This window comes from Salmo trutta, chromosome 40 (assembly GCF_901001165.1).
Source record: "Salmo trutta chromosome 40, fSalTru1.1, whole genome shotgun sequence".
In the NCBI taxonomy this organism is placed as follows: Eukaryota; Metazoa; Chordata; class Actinopteri; order Salmoniformes; family Salmonidae; genus Salmo; species Salmo trutta.
Window position 1 is genome coordinate 12,467,046 of NC_042996.1, and position 22,750 is coordinate 12,489,795.

General features: G+C 42.0%; 2 protein-coding genes across 7 annotated transcripts; one reads left to right on the forward strand and one right to left on the reverse strand.

Annotated features, from left to right (window-relative positions):
• Positions 1–2,222: 2,222 nt before the first annotated feature.
• LOC115180275 (mitochondrial inner membrane protease ATP23 homolog) lies at positions 2,223–11,073 on the reverse strand. The gene is made up of 6 exons (XM_029742235.1): positions 10,828–11,073; positions 10,506–10,551; positions 3,686–3,767; positions 3,440–3,577; positions 3,245–3,328; positions 2,223–2,960 (listed from the first exon to the last, which is right to left on the reverse strand). The coding sequence occupies exons 1-6, from the start codon at positions 10,976–10,978 to the stop codon at positions 2,757–2,759; spliced, it is 705 nt and encodes a 234-aa protein (XP_029598095.1). The 5' UTR covers positions 10,979–11,073; the 3' UTR covers positions 2,223–2,756.
• A 524-nt stretch (positions 11,074–11,597) lies between these two features.
• Positions 11,598–18,680, forward strand: LOC115180001 (RNA polymerase II-associated protein 3). 6 transcript variants are annotated; one of them, XM_029741836.1, is made up of 17 exons: positions 11,598–11,790; positions 13,948–14,103; positions 14,201–14,344; positions 14,511–14,627; positions 15,073–15,200; positions 15,288–15,409; positions 15,550–15,620; positions 15,706–15,840; positions 16,032–16,159; positions 16,249–16,370; positions 16,541–16,611; positions 16,713–16,805; positions 16,912–17,141; positions 17,289–17,478; positions 17,852–17,949; positions 18,041–18,141; positions 18,248–18,680. In XM_029741836.1, exons 1-17 carry the CDS (start codon positions 11,773–11,775, stop codon positions 18,331–18,333), a joined length of 2,010 nt encoding a protein of 669 aa, XP_029597696.1. In that variant the 5' UTR covers positions 11,598–11,772; the 3' UTR covers positions 18,334–18,680. The 6 variants fall into 6 exon arrangements, with proteins under 6 accessions (XP_029597696.1, XP_029597698.1, XP_029597699.1 ...); XM_029741838.1 differs by having other exon boundaries at positions 11,599–11,803; XM_029741839.1 differs by lacking the exon at positions 11,598–11,790 and adding an exon at positions 13,385–13,481.
• The last annotated feature ends 4,070 nt before the right edge of the window (positions 18,681–22,750 follow it).

A 22,750-nucleotide genomic window follows, 5' to 3' on the forward strand; every position in this document is an offset into this window, starting at 1 on the left:
CAAAGAATCAGAGAATGAATCTAGTACTGAAAGCATAAGCTACAGCTAGCTAGCACTACAGTGTATAAAATGAGGTGAGTGGTTGACTCAAAGAGAGAGAGAAAGAGAGTAGTTGAACAGTTTTGAACAAATACATTTCTTCCTAATGAAGGAGAAGCAAGAGAGACATAGAGAAAGCGATTTTGTAATTTTTTTTCAGTTTCACTTACTTAGCTAGCAAATGCAGCTAGGTAGTTTAGCCTACTGAAACACACTGCTCAAACAGAGGGACACTATGTTAGCTAGCTGGCTATGACTTTCCAATACAACACTGGAAATCTTCCAAGTCAAGGTAAGCTTTTGGTTTTCACAAATGTATTGCCAGGAGAACCACCGGTGTAACTGCTTACTGACTGTACACTGTAAAGTTACTGCATGATTGTAGCGGGTTTATTAACTCTTTAGTTCTATTAGCTATGCTGACTATGATGTTACTTTAGCTAATATGGTGACAATGATCTAGGCTGTGTGTAGCATTTATGGTTTGGCTTGGAAAAGTTTTTTTTTCTGGTCACATACAGCTGATGTGTTGTGCATTGAAGTCCACAAACGAAGGAAAGAGAAGGAATACAACGTGGCTGCTATGAGAGTGTACTCCATTTACGCGAGATCAGGGGTGTATTCTTTCCGCCGATTCTGTTGAAAAGCGTTCCTTAAACGGAAGCAAATGGAACAAAACGAGGATAAACATTCCTGCATTTGTCCAATAGAAACTCAGCTAGATGCAGGCAAGAGTGTGCAAGGCTGTATTGAATGTCACTGTCTGTCACCTCACATTTGTCTCTCAACCTGTGTTGTAAACATTAATTCATAGCAACCTTGTTGTAGCAACCTCGTGATGGGTATAGGGAAAATTTGAGTATCATGTAGTAGCCTAAACCTATCCCTGTTACACTGAACTGGGTGAATGGAATATGAATGAGAGTCATCCAATATGCTGTAATAGAAATAAGACTATACTCATTGAAAAATTAATTGTCCTCCCTCATCTTAATCGGGACTGACCGCTACTGGTGAGAATTGTCTCTACAGTGCCTTCAGAAAGTATTCACATTTGGGAGTAAAAATAAATAAATAGAAAACTGAATAAAGCTAAGAAGAGGCAAAACCCAAGAAGAAAACCTGGTACCGTCAGCTTTCCAACAGAGACTGGAGTTGCTTACCAAGACGACATTGAATGTTCCTAAGTGGCCTAGTATAAAGTGTTGACTTAAATCGGCTTGAAAATCTATGGCAAGACTTAAAAATGACTGTCTAGCAATGATGAACAACCAACTTGACAGAGCTTGAAGAATAAATAAAAAAAATGATGTGCAAACATGGTGTTATACAGGTATGCCAAACTCTTATTCGAGATTAAAAGACAATTTATGCTTGATCCAAAGATGTGGTCGTAGGCACAGTATGGCTTGTGTGACTCAATTGCGGAGCCAAAATTGAGCTCTACCGCATCGGCGTGCGTCTCTCAAATGTTAAAACAATACGAAGGGCTCCGTATAGACATGATTGGTTGACGGTAGGTGAGAGCAGGAGGTCCTGTATAAACACAAACTCACTTCCTTTACAACAGCTCTGAGCTGCTCGGCGAAGCGCAAGCAGTATGAATGCCATGATTTCTGCGGAGGCCATATCACCATAAATGCTGCACGGCCAATGCAGACGTCAGATTGAACATGCAGCGTCTTTCACCCAGAAAGACTCACAGCTATCATCGCTGCTAAAGGTGATTCTAACATGTATTGACTCAGGGGGTTAATAAATACATATGTAATGAAGATGTTTTATTTTGGACATTTTTACACATTTTAATCCCACTTTGTAACACAACAAAATGTAGAAAAAGTCAAAGGGTGTGTATACTTTCAGAAGGCACTGTATATGGTCTTGAGAAGTAACATCACTTGTCAAACTTGTTCAAGAAATGATTCGCTCATCTGATGGATAAATGATTCGTTCATCTGATGGATAAATGATTCGCTCAGCTGATGGAATGATACTGACATGGATTAATGCATGCTTCTTGATTGTATGAAATCTAAATAAGCATGTTTCATGTCTTCAGGGAATGCTGTGTCTGTTTAATGTAACGTGGGTATAAACTGAGCACTTTGTAGAATTCGTTTTTTTAATCGTCTTTGTCAATTCATAAATGCTAATGCGACAATAATCAAGGCTCAATATCATATTATTCATAATTCATAATATTTATTTAAACAAGTTGACTTATTCAGTACAGTATAATAAAATCTATTTACAGTGAACTCCCAGTTCTCAGTCATTTTATGTCCACATGGCAGAGTAGAGGGGTGGAGTCCCCCTTGGAAATGTGTCCCCACCTTTCAGTCTTGAAATAAGTTTTACAGGCATCATATACCCTTCAAACACCAACTTTGGAACCGCTCTAAAAGGACGACCAAAAAATATTTGGGCCACATTTATCAATATCCAAAAGGAAACCACTCCATCACATTCTTTAGCTTTAGCATTAGAGTCCACAAAAGCGTGCCATAAAAACATATAATTTATTATATCCTTTGATTTATTTAAAATGACAGAGAGAAAGAACTCTGAATATTTCCCTTCAGGAGGTAATTTCATACAATTTTTGACAGTAATTCTGCTAAGGGCAGTGGTAGGTTGCCCAGGTTTCTGCAAGGATCCTCACAATAGCACCCATGGAAATTAGATTATAATTAATTTGTGCATGTAATAACACATTAAAGGTTTGCGTAATACCGATCTCGGTTCTCAAAATCTCTGTAGGCAAACTTGGCGTCCTTCTTGTCATGTGGGATGCGGCCGAAGGGGGCGTGGTCATTGAAGCAGGTGTCGAATACCTCGTTCACCACTTTCTCTGCCTCCTCTCGGCTCACCTTCCTAACAGCAAGGATGGAGCGCAAGGCACGTCCCCGAACACATTCCTGATAGGTAGTAGTGAATGGGTTAGGTAGGAAGTTCTTCATGTGAATATTGGCCATCATAAGCACTTCTTGTTAATCGCTAAGCACTGAAAAAGGCAGTGCTATACTTGCCATTACATTGTACTACAGTTTCAACTAAACTGGTTGTCAATTCAGACATACCAGTTCACGGGATGGGAAAAATCATGTTATGCTATACCATGAAGGATACCAGTTTTGACTGAAATACATACAAGTAAGAATAATTTTGTTTGCAGTGAATTCACATGATCTCTAGATATTACCTGATGGTGCTTCTTGAGGCCAAAGTTGAACCTGGATACTTCATTGTGGAAAGAGCAATCCCCACTGAGATTGGCTGCTCGAATCTGAAAAATAAGAGCTGAACAATTAGCATGACTTCCTTTAAAACACAATTAAAACTGAGCACAAACACAATTAATTCCCCCATAACATGCATGTTTATCTCTTGGTCTCACCTCTGAGCAGGCCAAGTGCTTGAAGTTGTTAAACCAATCCACATGCGCCCGGCAGTGGTCAAAGGCATGGATGAGCTCATGTGTAACCACTCGGTTCATGTGGGACTGCTGGTGAATATTATTCTGACACAAAACAATCTAGAAATGGGAAGGGGGAAAAACAATTGGTATCTTACAGATGTGATACAAAGTACACAGTGTAGCATGTGAACCTGTACACAAAGGTAACGGTTCTAGCTGTCTTACTTGTGATGATGTTGCATCAAAACCGCCGCTGACAGTCCCATCACAGTCTTCACAGGAGAAATGTCTATCTTTGTACACTGCACTGAAGAGACAGGATAAAAATTGACAAAGGGGTGGCATAATGATGTCAAATGTACATTAGCATGGAAGAAAAAGAAGAAAAAAAATCACGGCATGATACAGTGAGGGAAAAAAGTATTTGATCCCCTGCTGATTTTGTACGTTTGCCCAATGACAAAGAAAGGATCAGTCTATAATTTTAATGGTAAGTTTATTTGAACAGTGAGAGACAGAATAACAACAAAAATATCCAGAAAAACGCATGTCAGAAATGTTATAAATCGTTTTGCATTTTAATGAGGGAAATAAGTATTTGACCCCCTCTCAATCAGAAAGATTTCTGGCTCCCAGGTGTCTTTTATACAGGTAAAGAGCTGAGATTAGGAGCACACTCTTAAAGGGAGTGCTCCTAATCTCAGCTTGTTACCTGTATAAAAGACACCTGTCCTCAGAAGCAATCAATCAATCATATTCCAAACTCTCCACCATGGCCAAGACCAAAGAGCTTTCCAAGGATGTCAGGGACCAGATTGTAGACCTACACAAGGCTGGAATGGGCTACAAGACCATCGCCAAGCAGCTTGGTGAGAAGGTGACAACATTTGGTGCGATTATTCGCAAATAGAAGAAACACAAAAGAACTGTCAATATCCCTCGGCCTGGGGCTCCATGCAAGATCTCACCTCGTGGAGTTGCAATGATCATGAGAACGGTGAGGAATCAGCCCAGAACTACATGGGAGGATCTTGTCAATGATCTCAAGGCAGCTGGGACCATAGTCACCAATTGGTAACACACTACGCCGTGAAGGACTGAAATCCTGCAGCGCCCGCAAGGTCCCCCTGCTCAAGAATACATATACATGCCCGTCTGAAGTTTGCCAATGAACATCTGAATGACTCAGAGGAAAACTGGTGAAAGTGTTGTGGTCAGATGAGACCAAAATGGAGCTCTTTGACATCAACTCAACTCGCCGTGTTTGGAGGAGGAGGAATGCTGCCTATGACCCCAAGAACACCATCAAACATTGAGGTGGAAATATTATGCTTTGGGGGTGTTTTTCTGCTAAGGGGACAGGACAACTTCACCACATCAAAGGGACGATGGACGGGGCCATGTACCATCAAATCTTGGGTGAGAACCTCCTTCCCTCAGCCAGGGCATTGAAAATGGGTCGTGGATGAATATTCCAGCATGACAATGACCCAAAACACACGGCCAAGTCAACAAAGGAGTGGCTCAAGAAGAAGCACATTAAGGTCCTGGAGTGGCCTAGCCAGTCTCCAGACCTTAATCCCATAGCAAATCTGTGGAGGGAGCTGAAGGTTCGAGTTGCCAAACGTCAGCCTTGAAACCTTAATGACTTAGAGAAGATCTGCAAAGAGGAGCGGGACAAAATCACTCCTGAGATGTGTGCAAACCTGGTGGCCAACTACAGGAAACGTCTGACCTCTGTGATTGCCAACAAGGGTTTTGCCACCAAGTACGAAGTCATGTTTTGCAGAGGGGTCAAATACTTATTTCCCTCATTAAAATGTAAATCATTTTATAACATTTTTGACATGCGTTTTTCTGGATTTTTTTGTTGTTATTCTGTCTGTCACTGTTCAAATAAACCTACCATTAAAATTATAGACTGATCATTTCTTTGTAAGTGGGCAAACGTACAAAATCAGCAGGGGATCAAATACTTTTTTCCCCCACTGTATATCTATTACATCACGTGTCAAACTCATTCCACAGAGGGCAGAGTGGCTGCGGGTTTTCGCTCCACCCCTGTACATGACTGATGAATTAAGGTCAGTAATTAGTAAGGAACTCTCCTCACCTGGTTGTCTAGGTCTTAATCGAAAGGAAAAAACAAAAAAACAGACACTCGGCCCTCTGTAGAATTAGTTTGACACCCCTGTATTACCTACAGTGAGTGTACAAAACATTTTCATTTTTTTATTTCACCTTTATTTAACCAGGTAAGCTTGTTGAGAACAAGTTCTCATTTACAACTGCGACCTGGCCTAGATAAAGCAAAGCAGTGCGACACAAACAACACAGAGTTACACATGGAATAAACAAGCGTACAGTCAATAACACAATAGAAAAGAAAAAAACATTAGGAACACCTGCTCTTTCCATGACAAACTGACCAGATGAAAGCTATGATCCTTTTTGATGTCACTTGTTAAATCCACATCAGTGTAGATCAGTGGGATTCAAAGTCGGGGTCGCAACCCCACTAGGGAACTGCACTGGCGTCGCCAATTAAAAATAAATAATTTCTATAAAACATTAAGAGTACAGATTATTGTATGGGACAATGCACAAACGTTTCACAGAGTAAATATATTTATTGGTTTATTTTCATTTTGATAAGAAATGAAAATGCAATGAATTTAAGGTTATTTGTTGATGTAAAAAAATCGGAACTTTCTTGGGGGAAAAATAGGGTCCTCAGAAATTCTGGCGAAGAAAATGGGGTCCCGCTGAAAAAGTTTGAATACCACTGGTGTAGATGAATGGGAGGAGACATGGATTGTGTATGTGTGCCATTCAGAGGGTGAATGTGCAAAACAAAATAATTAAGTGCCTTTGATAGTAAGTGCCAGGCACATCGGTTTGATTGGGTCAAGAACTGCAACGCTGCTGGGTTTTTCAAGCTCAACAGTTTCCGTGTGTATTAACAAATGGTCCACCACCCAAAGGACATCCAGCCAACTTGACGACTTTGGGAAGCATTGGAAGTCAACATGGGCCAGCATCCCTGTGGAACACTTGACACCTTGTGGAGTCCATGCCCCGACTAATTGAGGCTGTACTGAGGGCAAAAGGGGTGCAACTCAATATTAGGAAGGTGTTCCTAATGTGTTGTACACTCAGTATATAATATAATAGATACTGTAGCAAAACTGTAATGAAATTATTCATGTGACTAAAGCCTTACAATATGTCTTATTCTAATTGTAATGTCTGTCTTACAATTATACTGAACAAAAATAGAAACGTAACATGTAATATGTTTTTACCCTGTTTCATGAGCTTAAATAAAAGACCCTGGACATTTTCCATAAGCACAAATGCTTATTTCTCTCAAAATGTGTGCACAAATTTGTTTACATCCCTGTTAGTGAGCACTAGTGAAAATCCATCCACCTTACAGGTGTAGCATATCAAGATGCTGATTAAACAGCATGATCATTACACAGGTGCACCTTGTGTTGGGGACAATTAAAAGGCCACTAAAATGTGCAGTTTTGTCACCAAATACAATGCCACAGATGTCTCAAGTTTTGAGGGAGCGTGCAATTGGCATGTTGACTGCAGGAATGACAACCAGAGCTGTTGCCAGAGAATATCATTTTAATTTCTCTACCATAAGTAACCTCGAGCGTCATTTTAGAGAATTTGGCAGTGCGTCCAACTGGCCTCATGTCCAACTGACCTCAGAACCACAGACCATGTGTAACCACACCAGCCCAGGCCCTCCACATCCGGCTTCTTCACCTGTGGGATCGTCAGAGACCAGCCACCTGGACAGCTGACGAAACATGGGTTTTGCACAACCGAAGAATTTCTGCACAAACTGTCAGAAACCATCTCAGGGAAGCTCATCTGCGTGCTCGTCGTCCTCACCAGGGTTTTGAAGTTCAGCGTCATAACTGATTTTAATGGGAAAATGCTCACCTCGATGGTCACTGGCACGCTGGAGAAGTGTGCTCTTCACGGACGAATCCCAGTTTCAACTGTTCCGGGTAGATGGCAAACAGCGTGTGTAGTGCCGTGTGGTTTGCAAGTGGTTTGCTGATGTCAACGTTGTGAACAGAGTGCCTCATGGTGTCAGTGGGGTTATGGTATGGGCAGGCATAAACTACGGAGAACGAACACAATTGCATTTTATCGTTGGTAATTTGAACACACAGAGATACCATGACGAGATTCTGAGGCCCATTGTCAAGCAATTAATCCGCTGCAATCACCTCATGTTTCAGCATGATAATGCATGGCTCCGTGTCGCAAGGATCTGTACACAATTCCTGGAAGCTGAAAATGTCCTAGTTCTTCCACGGCCTGCATACTCACCAGACATGACGCCCATTGAGCACGTTTGGAATGCTCTGGATCAACATGTACAAAAGTGTGCTCCAGTTCTCGCCTATATCCAGCAACTTCACACAGCCATTGAAGAGTGGGACAACATTCCACAGGCCACAGTCTACAGCCTGATCAACTCTATGCAAAGGAGATGAGGCACGACACATGAGGCAAATGGTGGTCACACCAGATACTGACTGGTTTCCTGATCCACGCCCCTACCCTTTTTTTTGTTTTTAAAGCTATCTGTGACCAAAAGATGCATGCATATCTGTATTCCCAGTCATGTGACATTTGTAGATTAGGGCTTAATGAATGCATTTAAATTGACTGATTTCCTGTAACTCAGCAAAATCTGAAATTGTTACATGTTGCGTTACATTTTTGTTCAGTGTACAATAAATCAGTTTCATGGCAGCTAGACCTGAGCATTATGGCAGCTAGACCCGAGCATTATGGCAGCTAGACCCGAGTAACGTGTTTTTTGCAATGAATGAGCTGCGCCGGGTGATACAAGAAGGAAACACAGCCCCGGGAATGGATGGGCTATGCTATGAGCAACTTAAACACCTGGATGATTTGGTACTGGAGGTGGTACTGGCGTTAATGAATACAGCGTGAGAAGAAGGGGTGTTACCAGCACTGCGGAAACATGCCTTAGTGGTACCAACTGTAAAACCGTGAAAAGAAGCATCACACCCGGGTTCATACAGACCCATAGCGTTGACCTCTGTACTGTGTTAAGTAATGGAAAGAATGGTCACAAACAGATTAGTACATATGTTTGAGAGTAAATGTGTTTTCCTCGTACCAGAGTGGTTTTAGGTTAGGACGGTGTACTATGGACTGTGATATAAAGAAGGCGCTGGCCAACAAGGAGGGAGTGGTGGTGTTGTTTCTGGACATTGAAAAGGCATACGACATGCTCTGTAAAGGGGGACTGCTGCTGGAGCTATATTCTGCTGGGGTGAGTGGTTGCTGTTTAATTGGATCCAGGATTTCTTCAAGAACCGGACCACACAGGTCGAAGTTGGTGGAGCTTATTCTGAGTTAGTGGGGATAGAGAATGGGACACCGCAGGTAAGTGTAATTAGTCCAGTTTTGTTTAACATAAATGTTGAATGCCATGTTCCAGGATGTTGGGCCTGGTTTTGGCCTTTCCCTGTTTTCCGATTATGGGGCGCTCTGGAAAAGAGGAAGGAATATCCTGTTTGTGGTCCAGAAGGTGCAAGAGGCAATGGAAAAGGTGGTGGATTGGGCAGATAAGTGGGGATTTAGAATTTAAGCAGCAAAGACCAAGTTTGTAATTTGGGGATTTAAAAGAAAGAAGGTGATGTAAGGGTTTTAAAATGTGTGGTTGACTGCTGGAACGGGTCAAGGCATTCAAATTCATGTAGGTTTGGTTGGAAGGGAATGACCTAGAGGATCCATGTGGGGAATAATTGTTTTTGAAAGGTGCAGTAAAGTTATTAATATAATATGGTGCCTGTCCAGGATATCTTGGGGAGCAGACATCAGCTCCATACAAATGATTTACCAAGCAATGATCTGCTCAGTGCTGGACTATGGACTATGGCATTTGGGTCGGCGGCAGCTACAACACTACAGATGTTGGATGTGGTACAGGCAATTGCGCTGCGGTTGTGCTGTGGGGCATTTCCAACTACCCCTATCCCTGCGTTGTTGACTGAAATGGAGGAGGTCCCGTTGAGGCCACAACTAGCTAAGCTGGCCATGCGCTATGGGATGAAAGTGCAGGGGCATGTATCATCTCACCCTGCAAGATGTCTGTTGGGAGAGGCATGGGAATGGGGAGAGGGAACTGGAGTGAGAAGAGGTAGGCCAAGCTATCTGACCCAAGTGCAGGAATGAGGGGTTGGAGTCAGGAATGGGAGGTCTGGAAGTGGGGGGTCCCTGTCTGCTGGCTGTGTGTTCCTCTGAGGCTGTTGCCAGAGCCTGATGTTGACATGACCATTCTTGATGTAATAAGGACTAAGGACTGTAGAGAGCCTTCTCTGGTGGTTGAGGCCCATCTGCCGTGGGCCTGGGGGTCCCTACTTACACATTCACAGATGGATCAAAGAAACCAGGCAGTGGGAGAGCAGAGATTGGGATACATGTTCCTGGTTTCAGATACATCAGGGGAGGCAGTTGTCTGATGGAGTTTCAGTCTTCTCTGCTGAAATGATAGCACTAGTGTGAGCATTGGGATGGGTGGAAGAAGTGGGGAGGTTGGGGCATTGTGGATTGGGAAGTGGGTTATTGTTAGTGGAGAAACACCCAGATGGCAAGTGTGACGAATGTGGGGAGGAAGAGACTGTACGACTGTGACGCATGTTCTGTTATAGCAGACAGTATGCTGAGGATAGGAGGATATTTTTCTGTGAGCTGACTAAATTGGGTGTAACCACATTTTCGCTTGTAACTATTTTGGGCTCAAATGACAGGCGGAGCAAAATAGAAAGGAAGCTGTTGTGGTTTCTTTATTCCATCGGCTTGCACCTAGGCTATTTATATAATGAAGTGTGTTTTTCACTCTCCAGCCTGAGAAAGGCAGCAATACGCATTACTTGTCTAGTCTGCCGGTAACTGATAGGAGGAAGAAGAAGAATTATGGCAGCTGACAGCTGTGTTGAGTTGTGATTGATGAGGATAGTGGCTGACTGACACTTACCATCCTGAGCTTTTCATGGCTCCAAGGAGAAGCTTTGCATATGGACCTGAAAGGGAGATAGAATGAGATTAGGCCTAATCGGTTATGCACCATGACAGCAATCAGGTCATTCAACAACTAGCGTATAGCTAACTGGCTTACTCATGACAGTCTCTTTACTGTTCAACGATAGCTGGCTAGCTAAGCTTGCTAGAAACATGGCTATGACGTATATGACAAATGTAAACACGGCATCAATGGTTACACGGTCATCTAGCTAACTATTGCCATGCGATATATTTGAGGATGACAGACATATCAGCTTGCTAGCCTGTTAGCTTACTTGTTTCCATTGCGAATTGTAGCATAACCTGACATTTGTGATTGAAAGTGAACAAGCTTTCTGCTATCGATCCCTTTTGGAACTTTCCCGAATTCCTTTCCGGGAATAGGTTATATCCATAGTCATCGTCTTGCTGTTCAGTTTGATCCATTGCATGAGAATTGTTTCTAAAATAGATACTTTTGCTTCTAGGAACAAGCACAGCCTAGCAACGAGAGGTCGGTCTGTTTTTCAAATCACGTGGTAAACCAGACCGAGGTCAAATTAGTTTAATACTGGATATTCGTATTTCAATCATTAATAGCTCTCACACGGCGTGCCATGACTATGATAATGATATACTGTTTTTTATATGATATATATATATATATATATATATATATATATATATATATATATATATATATGAGCGAGAGAGAGATGTATGGAGAAAAATCCACACCTTTTTTCTATCCACCCATGCTGATTCAGAATACACAATTTTCAGTCAAGGCATGCTTGGATCAAGAGCTATTGACAAGAGAAAACAGAATATCCAGTGTAAACTAATTTCACCTTGTAAGCCAGAGGGGAAAGATTGAATTAATGTCTGCAACAACATTGTTGCTAGCTAGTTACAGAAAATACATTTGCTTTTTCTAATATAATTACAAACAAGTTTTATTGAAACACATTACTCCATGCATTGGCAAGTGACATTGACTGCGTGCACGTTCGGTATAGAAGAAAACGCAAAGGCTGCTGGGAGATGCTGTCAAAGGGAGAGTCGGATGACGCGAGACCGTGGATGGTGGTTGGAGGAGCAGCGCGCTTATTTGAAATGGAAAAGTGTCACGGTAGCTTTTCATGAAGAAGAACCTCAAGATGAAGCAGCTGCTTTATAAATTGAGCGCTACATCCCGAGGGGTTCGTGCTGATTGTATGGAGATTGTGACAGCCGGTTAAATGGCGTCCCTTGAGAAGGCAAGAACAATATGTATGTCAGGAGAAGTGCACTATTATCATAAGGAGATGTATACTTGGAATACTGAGAGAGATGGTTAAAAATGGCGGGGAAAAGGGAGATGGTCTGTTAAAGAAGAATGGTAGAAAGAGTAAGCTGAGGAGAAATGGAAGTGAATGAGGTTGAAGTATCGGAGGTGAAGTTCTCAGAGCCGAGGCTTGCACCGAGGGTCAGGATAAAGATGAGTCTGACAGTAGGAGTGGAGTTTTTTGGAAAAGGGGGACCCTTGCCTTTTCGCTGATCCATTTGTGGTTTCAGGGTGGGTGAAAACAGAGTTGGGTGCTGTGGAATCGGTGACGGTAACCAGAAGTGGTCTTGTGATAATTGTTTGTTTCTGCTGGTCAGAGGGAGAAAGCGCTCCACGTTAAAAGGAATGGGGGCAAGACATTTAAATAGTTTTGCTCGCAAGAAATGGGTGCCATTGAAAGGAGCGATTACTGGAGTAGCAGTACATGTAAAAGTTGATCAGCTGAAGGGGAAGACTCCCGATGTTTGTGATGCTCGTCGTTTGGTGCGACACAGACAGGGTGTCGTTAGTGGTTTAAATAGAAGCGTCATTGTCTGTTCTTTTGAGTTCTGATTTTGAGTCTTTGCCCGACAGTGATGTTAGGATATACGTTATCACGTGCTAGCTTTTGTGCCAAATGCATTATGTTGTTACAGGTGTCAAGCATATGGGCATGCAAATAATTTTTCCCCTCTGGCCTATTTATTTCCTACCTCCCTACTCTTCTACATTTGCACACACTGTACATAGATCTCTCTATTTTTATTTTCCTTTGTGTTATTGACTGTACGTTTGTTTATATGTAACTATGTTGTTTCTGTCGCACTGCTTTGCTTTATCTTGGCCAGGTCGCAGTTGTGAATGAGAACTTGTTCTCAACTAGCCTACCTGGTTAAATAAAGGTGAAATAAAAATAAGTAAAAATGTGGCAGTAGTGTGTAGAATGGAGGTTCCTATGTGTGAGAAGTGTGCAGAAGGGCATGAGACAAAGAAACGTGTAGCATTGGGAAAAAGGTGGTATGTGTTAATTGTAGGGGTGCCCATGGGGCTGTGGATCAGAAATGTCCCGTGTGAGAAAGACAGGTTGAGGTTTCCAGGGTTAGAGTAGTGAAAAAGTTGTCATATGCTGAGGCAGTAAAGAAATTAGAGAAAGATGGGTCAAATGGGACAGATCCTGAGAGGAGTGGTGTGAGTAGTAGATCTGTACCAGTACAGAGGTATAGGCCAGCAAGTGATATATTGTTCAGTACGATTTAGATTTTTAGCATTTATAGCAATGGTTATCAACTGTACTGCAGGGATGGAACGTAAGTCGTAGAAAATGTAGGTTGTGGTGGCAGCTGCAGAGGTATTTGGGTGTGCGAGACTTGACATCCGAAGAGTTACAGGGTGTGTTAAGTGGTGGTGTCCAATCCTTTCAGGTTGTTGAGCTGAGGAAGGACTAAATAGATTTAAATACTGGAGTAGCGTGGTTTTATTTTTTTGTGAGTGTAGTGTTTGTTAAATTTTTTAAGCAAAGTACAGGGGAGTACTCCAGTCTAGTAGGTGGCAGTAATGCAACATTTATTGGATGCCAACCGCCGTTAAACCTCGTCGTCGAAGAAGACATGCTGTCATGGCGCCGAACACAAACAGAAAACGACCGTATGGTGATAGTTTGTAGCTAACATTAAATGCTAGTAAGCCTCGTTTAAACTTAAACTGATAAATTACAATCGATTTGGGACGCAAGGGACAGGTACTCAAATATTCTAATGTAATCAGCTCTTATATGCAGGTCGTAACTCGTTAAACGCGTTGCGTTAGCTTAGGCAACTAGCTAGCTATAAATTGCTGCTTCTGCGAGACAGCCGTGACTAACGTTAGCTAACTAGCTAATTACTCAACTGTAGCTAGCTCCTTGGTGTTATAGTAGTTAGTCAACAGTAGCGTGGTGTTACTAGCTCCACAGTTTGAGTAACGTCAATAAAGAACTGACTGTTAGCTAACTAAGTTAGTGTTTTTATTTATCTGTCCCCGTTGACTAGATATATAGCTAGCTGAATAACATTAAATGAAAGTGATCATATCTCTTGTTTTGTCAAGCTAGAATATTCAATGTATTTGACAGGTAGGCATGTCTGAAAACAAAGCCATTGAACTCCAACTGCAAATGCGACAAAATGCAGAGGACCTGCATAACTTCATGAAAGATCTTGACAGCTGGGAAACTGACATAAAGAGGAAGGATGAGCAACTAAGAACTGGGAGCGTTGGCGAGTCTCAAGTATGTAACACTTGAAAATGTGTATATTTTACATTTAGCTATAGAGTTGAGATTGTGCTATGTTAGAAAGATCCTGACCTATGTATTCCTGCCTTAGAAAAGCCTCCCACCAGTGCGAAACAAGGACTACAAAAAGAAGAGGGAGAAAAAGAAGGCATCAGACAACAATGCAAAGACTGAACCAAAACAAGCACGCAGGATAAAGTCTCATGACGATCAGTCATGGGACAAATTTGATGTGGTAATGGATTAGGTGGATCTTGCCTGTTTCTCGTTTGATTTCAATAGTGAGTTTAAACTAAGTCTATGGTTTTAAACTGAATGGCAGCAGTGCACCCTGCTAAACAGAATGTACTGCTTGCTGTTACACTAAACATTTTTGGGGATTTTTTTTGGTCTTCTGGTAGGACAAGGTATTGGAGTCCATGGATAAAGAGGACAGTGCTGAGTCCAATGACTCTGAGTCTGAGGATTCTGGGGTTCCTGCTACTGACCAAGACAAGGCGCTTGCTGAGAAGGAGAAAGTACGGCTTCGCACTCATAGTATTGTAGTCAGACTCAGCCACAGCAAACCTGACAGACATACAGAAATATGATTTCTCATGTAAATGTTGTCATTTTAAAATATGACTTATTATTATGATGATGATGATGATGATGATGATGACACAATGACCACCATTGAAGGTCAATTCAAGGAACAGACTTGCAAACTGGTCATTTGTTTGCAGTATGCTGTGATTTAGATGTCTGTAGGACTAGAAAGTTGCCTCTGAAATCCTAGAAAATTACCCATATAGTATGCCACCATCGGGGCCTCGTTAGCAACTATCACCAGTCGTTGAGGGTAGTAGTCAATAATACTCAGTCAGTAGTCACCTGTAGTCAGTAAATGTTACTACTTTATTGAATATATATAGATTGCAAAAACCTATATTTGCTGTACTGAATTTGACAATTGTTTTTCAGGGTAGTCAGCTGTTCAAAGAAGGGAAGTATGATGATGCCATTGAGTGTTACACCAGAGGCATGGGCGCAGACCCTTATAACCCCGTTCTGCCAACAAACCGAGCTGCCTGCTTCTTCAGACTCAAGAAGTAAGCAACATGTAAGGAAATAAGCAACATATGTAACATTTTAAAAGACAACATTAATGTTAGAATTCATGATTCTCTGTCCGTCAGGTTTGCTGTTGCTGAGTCTGACTGCAACTTGTCCATCGCTCTGGACAGTAACTACTTCAAAGCATTTGCACAAAGAGGAGCGTCTCGATTCGCCATGCAAAATTATGAATCTGCCCTAGAAGGTGAGGAGTAATAGTAACACAACAAAACTTGTTTTCAAATGGGTAGAATGCCAGCAGAGGATGTATAGTTTTTATATGGTGTATCATCTTATAATAGGTCACTTAAAAACAATTTCTGCTTCCTTCCTCTACATAACTAGATTATGTAATGGTTCTGAAGCTGGATCCTGGGAACCTGGAGGCACAGAATGAAGTGATGAAATGCAAAGAGGTGAGACATTAACTGGTGTTGGATTTATTACTGTACCTCTGTATCCCCCTCCCTGATCCACTCTAACCTCTCCTCTTATCGGTAGGTCATTGCTAAACTGGGTGGAAAGGCAGAAAGCCCAGAGGCTGCAGTGGTGACACCACCTGTGGTGGACGTCACGCAACAGCAGCTCATGGAGGAACAGCAGAGGAGACAGGAGGCGGTGGTGCAGAAAGACAGGGTAGAGCCACCAGCTACACTTATCTTTTGATGTTAGAGTAGGCCTGCTACATATTGGGTACCAGTTACCCAGTGACTCTGAGACACTGCAGCGCTGAAGACATACCACAGGTGTACTACAGCATGCTATTTGCCTGTTTTTAAGTGCATTGTTTTTAAATTGTTACCACGACACTAAACCTTGACTCTCAGGGGAATGCATATTTCAAAGAGGGGAAGTATGAGGCAGCAGTAGAGTACTACACCAAGGGCATGGAAGCGGACAGCACCAACATCCTCCTGCCTGCCAACCGGGCCATGGCTTACTTAAAGCTGCAGAGGTAAGTAGCAGGGAAGGCAGGATAAGAGTATTGGGTAAGTGTAAATTCTGTCAAAGCTGTACATTGATTAAGCTTGATTCTCTCCTTAGATATAAAGAGGCTGAGGAGGACTGCAGTAAAGCAATAGCCCTGGATGGCACCTATTCAAAGGCCTTTGCCCGCAGAGGGACAGCCAGGGCTGCTCTGGGACTGCTCAAACAAGCTAAAGAAGGTACAGTAGACAGGCATCCAATATAGGCTATATCTTATTAGGTCACATGGCATTAGCAACCATTTTGTATAGGCTAGGCATGTTTCTATGTAACTACCTTGAGCAGGTTAAAGTCTTTGTGTGAATGGTAGCAGTAGTCATCAACTGTTTGTCATGTATTTTTATTGTAGATTTTGAGGAGGTCCTGAAGCTGGAACCAGGAAACAAGCAGGCATTTCATGAAATGAAGAAGATTGCAATTGTACGTATGTGGTTCCATGCTCACTATGGTTTTTGTGTTAATGTTCTTACACCTGTTGTCTTTGTTGACAAATCATTGACATAGCCTCTCTCTGCTCTTAGGACATGGGCACCAGTGGTCTGCTGGCAACAGAAGAGCATGCACAGCGGAGAACAGTACAGCCAGTTAACAAACCACCTCACCTGCAGTCAACCGTGAGTCACTCAGATAAAACAGGAAAATATTTTTGGTAGGCTGTTTCTAAACTTGGCTTGAAAGATAGGAACATTGTTGTGTGCCAATTGGATTTCCTTATCTCAGAAGCCATTGAGGAGCGTTGACATTGAAGAGGTTTGTGGAAAGATCCTGGTCCAGGAGGAGTCCTCGGCTGTGTTGACTTCAACCACAGCCCCCCGTGTTAGGCCCCAGAAGACCACCTCCATCGCAGACACCGTGAGAGAGGGTCAGGCCTCGCCTCCCTCTACCTCCCCCAGCGCTAAGATCCTGAAGATTGAAGAAATTTCAAACGTCCCCTCGCATTCCCCTGTCAAGTAAGATATATTGTTCAATTGCTTAATCTCAAGCTGTACGGCTTGAGGATTTTGTTGATGCATGTTTTTAGTTAGTTTTGAATAGAACTTTTGTGAAGTTAGGCTTTTGATAATAGCACCACTGATGAGGCTGTTTTCTTATTTCAGAGGGCCTGAGGGGTATGCTCTGAGAGCACAGACACAGAAGCACAGGGAGGCAACTGTCAGTGAACCAACAGAACCGCCTGCTACACCCTCAACTGAGGTCATACCTCCTGCCCCCACCAACAGCTTCCAGCTAGAGGCAGACCTAAGGAAGATTGGAAATGGCCCTGAAGTCATCTATAAGTATTTGAAGGTGGGTGTGGAATTAAAATATGATGAAAAACAATATTACACATCCAAAATAATAGACATTTCAATGTCATATGTGCAAATAGTTAAGTTCAAAGGGGAAAATAAATTAACAATATGGGTTATTAATGTCCTTTTTTATGTAACCTTTTATTTATAGCCTGTACAAAATGGTTGCTAATGACATGTGACCTACTAATAAGATATAGCCTATCTTATTGTGATCATCTATTCTTCAACAGAGACCTGATCTCTTGTTTGGAGTTCTATTTGTACACTAACAAATCACCATACAATGAGATTTGTCTTTTCTGCTGAGAAAAACATGTAGATGCCACTAAGGACTGATGTTTATTTGTTGTGTGTCTGTGTTTTAGCAAATCCAGCCTCAGGCTTACGCAAAGATCTTCCAGAGCTCTCTTGAACCAGACATGCTCAATCAGATTCTAAGGACGTTACAAGGCTTCTACATCAAGTAAGTACTGTACAAATACCATGCCATTATGACTGTTATGGCTCTTACAAGAAATGTGACTGTGTTATCACATTGTCTTTATCAAATTAAGGAAGGAAAAGCCACCTGTCATACTGGAGATCCTCAGGAATCTGGCCGGTGTGAGGCGGTTCGACATGGCTGTCATGTTCATGTCCAACCCTGAGAAGAAAGGTACTGATTTGGTTGTTGATCTGGCACAGTTTGTGATTACATTATTTAACCCAAATGCAAAATTATTATACGACATTGATAACCGCAAACTTGTTGTTTTTTCTAGTTCTACAAGAATTGTTTGACTTTCTTCGTCAAGCTGGACTTGAGGACACATCAGTAGGAGCCCTGCAAAAGAAGTATGGAGTGTGATGTGAGTGCAGAACCCTAAAAATGGACATCACCACAGAGAGCAAAATTGGTGTTTACTTCAGCAAGCAGTCGATTGAAGTAGTGTTTTTCAATGCTCTAGTACATGTTACTAATCTAAACATTGCTGTATGTACGCAACAATGCATCACTTAATTTTGGCTGCCATATTGGAAGGTCTATTCTTATATTAGAACAGTAGTTACTATGCATGGCCAAAACAAGAATGTTCTCTGACTGCGGCCCAACAGAACCATTATGGGTAATAGTTCAAATATGCATCTGCCACTCTCAGAAAGCCAGGAGAACTGAACTATGAATAAAGGAAACATTTCTGTTATTTTCAATTATTCTGTCCAGGACCATACATCTCATGTTCAAGACATTAATTGCAGTAAATGAGTGAATACCTAATAAATTGACAATCTTTATTGATGATCACTGAAAGTGCAGATACGGAGATGACACTTTTCAGCAAGTAGCATTTTCACATGTTAACTGTAAAATATAGGTTTTAGTGTAGACTAAGACGTCTACACGTGGACTGAGGTTGGCAAGAAAGTATACACTGGAAAATAAACCAATTACAGAAAGTCTGTCAAACTGCATTAACAAAGCACACATTTTCCAGACAGCAGTACAAGATAATAAAGACACTGTTAGATTGCATTGTTGCCTCCCTGCCATCGAATGGAATTCTTCTCTTGACTGTTCTCAACATCCACACCAGAGAGAATCTTTGGGAGTAAGGGGCGAAATGTTAATAGCTGGCACGATAATTGTATTAGCGTGTAACTGACAATTATGGAGAATAACCGTGAACTAAAAACAGTGTCAATTGTCTTAATACCTATATTTTAGCACGGGGGGAATCAATTTTTTTCTCAATAGTTTACCCAATAGCAGTTTTTTGTGAAGTTGGTAATCATTTTACAAGCAGGACGGCACGGTCAAGAGAAGCTTAATTTCCAAAAGTTCCAAGCTAACTATTAATTATTGAGACGTGTGTTTCACCAAAGCTGTGTTGTATTCATTAGGTTTGTTGTAGCACATTTTTAAACGTGCATAATGATACATTACAAACAAGAATTCTACTAAAATTACAATTATGGCAATAACTGTGGCCGGTTGCATGAGAAGTATTACTCGAGATGCCGTCCCCAGTTGAATAGAGTAGTAGAAAGTGTTATAAGACCAACAATTAAATTGATGGATCATAGTAGTTTGACCATACCTGTGACACTGAGTGTCTCATTGGCTGTGGCTGTCTTCCTGGTGATTGTGTTGTGTGCCTCGCAGCTGAAAGACTCAGTGGCCACGTAACGGTTGAATCGACCATGCTGCCGTGCATGGTTCGACCATACACACTACAGGTGTAGCTGCAAGAGGGATAGCACTGGGCAATACACTTGAAGCCGGTCTTGACCCCTACCTCTAGGGCACCTGGTCCTGAGATGGTCACGTTAGATGGTCCATCTGAAAGAAAGGTCAACATTAGACCTAGAATGGCTCGTTCGTTCTGCACTACCTCTTTTTATACTTCATACGACAGTGACAAGACAACTCCGTTTCAAGGTCTGCATAGAAATATGTTTTGACAAAAACAATCTAACTGCTGCTCACCAAGTAACACAACTGAGGTATTAACAGTGCTTTTGTCATTGGTCACTGAGTTGTAAGCCACACAGCTGAGGGGTCCTCCGTCCATGGTGGTCTCAGGTGTGAGGGAGAAGGAGGTGTTCATCTCTGCCAGCCTCCCCTTGTATATCCAGGTGTAGGTACAGGTGGGGTAGCACAGGGCCGAACACTGAAGGGCTGTCTTTGATCCAGGCAGGAGATACAGGGCTTTACCTACTGGGCCTTTGCCAGATTGGATGATAACAGCTTGAAGTGGTCCATCTGGAAAATGTCATGAAATATCTTTATGATTAGCTTGTAAACATATATACAGACACACACACACATAGGGGTGGCAAGTAGCCTAAGGGTTCTGTTGATGTGCCTTTGAGCAAGGCACTTAACCCCTAATTGCTCCTGTAAATAATAACTGGATCTCTTTTATGATCTTTCTTGAAATACCGGTGTATGGTGAGCAAAAATGACTATAAATAGAATATATCTCTGCATACTCACAATTTACATTCAGTTGGTACCCAACCCCTTTGATGGGTGCTCCCCCCTGAGAAACGATGCATTGGTACAGCCCACCATCAGACTGGAGCAGAGGACTAAAAGACACAGTGATATTGTTGGGGGAGAGACTGACCCTGCCGGACACAGCTACAGGGAGGTCATTTTTTAACCACAAAATGGAGGCTGGATTCTGAGAGCCCACACACTGCAGTGAGAAGGGCTGGTGTGCCAAGGGCTTGTCCTGGGACACCGGCTGTACAGAGATAGGATCTGGAAGACAGGGGAGTGGAAAAGAGGTGAAGAGGACAGAAAGAACGAGGAACATTTTATTTTCAGAGAGATACCAAGTTAAATACTTTGAGTTGGCATTTACAAAATGGTGGGCTTTCACCTTCAAACATCTGATTCTAAATATTGACTTGTGACAAGTCTTTTGTCACAAAAACTATGACTTACCAGTGATGCTCAGGATCTTGCTGCTAACAGCAGTGACCCCTGAGGCAACATTCTTGGCCTCACACGTCAGTACCTCATTTTGCCTGTAATCATCAACAGTAACCACCAGTTTACTGGCAACCATGGGCTTATCGCCCTTATGGAAGATGGGCAACTGGATCTCGTCGCCATTGAAGATCTTTCCATTGAATATCCAGGTAAAGTTACAGGAGGGGGTGCAGTCAACAAAGCACACAAAGTTGTGTCTCCTACTGTCACTGAGCTGGCACCCGTGATCAAAATGGCCCCCGGTCCGCCTGGGAAGAGGTGGAAGAAAACACTTGATTATGTGTTTAAGTGATTATAAACTCTTAGAGCTTTCTAAAAATGCAGTGTACACAGAATATATGACTAACATAGTATAGTAATAATTATCCAATGCGACTTCAATGGACCACTCCAAAGTTGAAAAAAAAGGACAAAAATTCCACTCACGGGCCACGTAAGGTGTGACATAGGTTGAGATGTATAGGAGTGAGACAGTGTCCTGAGCATCACAGATCAATTCCTCTGCAATCTCCCAGGAGTCAGGTGTGACAGAGATGGTTTGACCATATTTGGTGGTCACTGTGCTTTGTGCTTCAAAACTAATTGTTCAGGTGTAGGAGCAGGACGGGTAGCAATCAGCAGAGCAGAAAAAGTTGGACGTCACTCCACTGGACAGTGTATCAGGACCTGTGATCTTTATATTGGACGGTCCAGCTAGAAAATAAATAATTGTTGTGGGTTGAATTAGGTTGGAGAGTGTAGAACAGAGCTCCACAAACCTCAACACTAACAGATTGAGTTGTATGTGGTATCTTACCTGTCAGGCAGGTGAGCAGCAGAGGCAGACTAAATGTGCAGAGGAGAACCATGGTTCTGCTGCCGAGATCCGGGCGACTAAGTGGCTGAAATGCAAGAGCTGTGAAATGCAAGAACAACAAGAGCTGTTCTCCCCTTATACCTCCGGGAAAAAAACAGTCTGACATTCAGGAACCAATTAAAAAACAGGACATTATCCAACAGTGCCAGCAAAGCGCCACTAGTTTTTGGACCTTTATGTGGGTAATCAGCTTCACAGCATTGTGTTCTGGTTAGGGCGTGCGTGCTAGTTTCTTGTGTTCATAGGCATTTATCTACTGCGGTTGAGCCTTTTGATACTGCCAAGTGACATGTGTCTGAGCTAGGGAGCATTCACTTTGATTGATTCTCGTCCATTCAGACAGGGGAAGGTTACAGACAAAAGAAAGTGTGCAAACATGTTTTAATCTGTTTATCCTATTATGTAGAATAGCTCTTATGTAGATACAGAGGTTGTTGGTGTAATAATTATATTAGTAAAGGATACTTATTATTTTCCCATTTAAAATGCATTAATTCACTTTGATCATAACCAATGTAACTATAATTCAAGATGATAAAAGGGTTATGCATGGAAAAACGTGAAAAGATAGAGCGGGTGTGTGTTTAGGTGATACCATTGCCTCTCTGGAAAATTGATTGTTCTTATGTACCATAAAATAAACTCCTGATATATAATCAGTGATAATCAAAAGCGGACTAATCGCACTCCATGATCAAGTGTGTTTTCATATTTACTCATGTTGATTACATTCAAGATCAAAATGTACATGTAGATGCAGGGTGGGCCCCTCATCTGTTGTGAAGTTAATGCTAATCATCAGTCAGACGATATGTGAAAATAGCACTTCAACTAACAATACCGAATATTTCACATTTGTAGACAAATATTGGGAGTGTAAATTATTTGAGCAAACAAGATCTATATTACATATTTTTTTCCCCCAAA

Excerpts from the sequence above, each read along its gene's own strand:
- LOC115180275 (XM_029742235.1), bottom strand. The coding sequence starts at position 10,978 with ATGGATCAAACTGAACAGCAAGACGATGACTATGGATATAACCTATTC. Across the intron at positions 3,768-10,505 it reads GCCATGAAAAGCTCAGGATG|TGCAGTGTACAAAGATAGAC; the intron begins GTAAGTGTCAGT and ends CTGTCTCTTCAG. Across the intron at positions 3,578-3,685 it reads TTGATGCAACATCATCACAA|ATTGTTTTGTGTCAGAATAA; the intron begins GTAAGACAGCTA and ends TCCCATTTCTAG.
- LOC115180001 (XM_029741835.1), top strand. The coding sequence starts at position 13,445 with ATGCTGTCATGGCGCCGAACACAAACAGAAAACGACCGTATG. Across the intron at positions 14,104-14,200 it reads GGAGCGTTGGCGAGTCTCAA|AAAAGCCTCCCACCAGTGCG; the intron begins GTATGTAACACT and ends TTCCTGCCTTAG. Across the intron at positions 16,612-16,712 it reads AAATGAAGAAGATTGCAATT|GACATGGGCACCAGTGGTCT; the intron begins GTACGTATGTGG and ends CTCTGCTCTTAG.